The 1,578-nt window shown below is 35.8% G+C and overlaps 1 protein-coding gene across 1 annotated transcript in view; it reads right to left on the bottom strand.

The window, feature by feature from the left end:
- Window positions 1-1,546, bottom strand: part of LOC107577296 (synaptotagmin-7-like) — a gene marked incomplete at its 3' end in the record, with an annotated part of 3,564 nt that extends 2,018 nt beyond the window's left edge. The window contains exon 1 of the mRNA XM_016263386.1: window positions 717-1,546. Coding sequence (XP_016118872.1) covers window positions 717-821 — 105 coding nt within the window. The remainder of the gene's footprint in view (window positions 1-716) is intronic.
- Between the last annotated feature and the right edge of the window lie 32 nt (window positions 1,547-1,578).

Below are 1,578 nucleotides of genomic sequence, written 5' to 3'. Positions count from 1 at the left end.
GAGATATAAACTCAGAATTCTGACTTTTTCCCCTCACAATTCTAAGTTTACATCTCGCAATTCTGTTTTTTTAACCCACTCATGAAAAAAAAGAAAGGTAATTATGACTTTAATTAAAAATTATGACTTTTTCTTGTAATTGCGAGTTTATATCTCACAGTTCTGACTTTTCTTCTCAGAATTCCAAGTTTATAAATGTCAGAATTGCTAGATCTAAACTCAGAATTATGAGACATGAACTTGCAATTTTGAGGAAATTTTTATTTTATTTTTAATAGTTTATATCTCGTAATTCTGACCTTTTTTCACGCAATTGAGAGTTTACATTTCAATTATTTATTTATTTATTGTTTGTTTCCACAACGGAATAAAAAATAAAAAAGGTCATTTCAAATTTTTTAATCACAAATCTGACTTTTCTTCTCAGAACTGCGAGATATAAACGAAAATGCCTGTAGTGTCTTGCCTTAAGAGTTTTGAGACACTCAGCTGGTATTTAAAGGCTAAAAAAGCACCTATTTAACAATGTCATGCCCTTCAGTAAATCAGTTAGCATTTTCACCTATTTAATATTCCCCTGGTTACTTTACATGTCGTTCAGACTTCTTCTTCCTGTCTAAGGGGCCTGAATGAACTGCAGTGTGATTCAGACTTTATGGCAGCAATAAGAAAGACTATTCAGGACCAGGATGCTACATGCAAACACACTGTCCTACCATCACCATGTCTCCAGTGAGCGAGTTGGCAAGGTCAGACACTGAGGAATGACCGTCTGCGTCTGGCGGCTGACCCTTAGGACTGTTAGCTGGCTTATTCCCCATATTCCTACTGCAGGGTGAGAGACAGACAGAGACAAACAGAGATCACTAAACATACCAGTCATGTGTGACTTGCCCTGTGTTTCTTTCTCTTTGCCACAGAATCAAACCTTCAAACCCAGACGACCTTTTGAACTCTAAGAGCGCCGACTCGTATTATTCTGACTGGCTTCGTCACAAAGTTTAGAAACGGAAAAGAATATGAAGGTCTTCTTCTAAATTAATAACAAGCATGGGAACGCGTATTACTTTCAATCGCTCGAACACAATGAAATAAAGCCACAACAGAGAAATAGAACAGGAAAATCACATAGTTCAAACTTTTACACATTTCCTGTTACAAAACATAAAAACATAGTGGGACAAAAAGTTACTTCAGTTTATGCTGTAGCACAGCCAAAAATACAAATAAAACATACAAAAGACACCCTTAACTGCCAAATATTCAGGGTTATTAATGTCTCAGCAAACATAAAAAGCTGTCAATTCATCATGTCACGATGTGGTCCATTGTGTTTTCCAAGGGCTGGTGTCCGAAGTCGGATTGGGACGGATGGCCTGGACTGGAAAATCTACATAAAGGAATGCTGTGGGTTCAGGACAAGCTAAGATGGTTGATAGTAATTTGTGATATAATGTTTATTACCACAGAAAATAATTATCTCATTAACTCATGCATCCATTATAAATAATGTTTACTGTTACACAAAAAGGTTTTACTTAATTTAAAGGAACATTCCACTATTTTTGAAAATAGGCT

Source organism: Sinocyclocheilus grahami, unplaced genomic scaffold (assembly GCF_001515645.1).
Source record: "Sinocyclocheilus grahami isolate Dianchi unplaced genomic scaffold, SAMN03320097.WGS_v1.1 scaffold5635.1, whole genome shotgun sequence".
In the NCBI taxonomy this organism is placed as follows: Eukaryota; Metazoa; Chordata; class Actinopteri; order Cypriniformes; family Cyprinidae; genus Sinocyclocheilus; species Sinocyclocheilus grahami.
The sequence above is the reverse complement of the archived record's forward strand: the minus strand, read 5'-3'. Positions and strand labels throughout refer to the sequence as shown.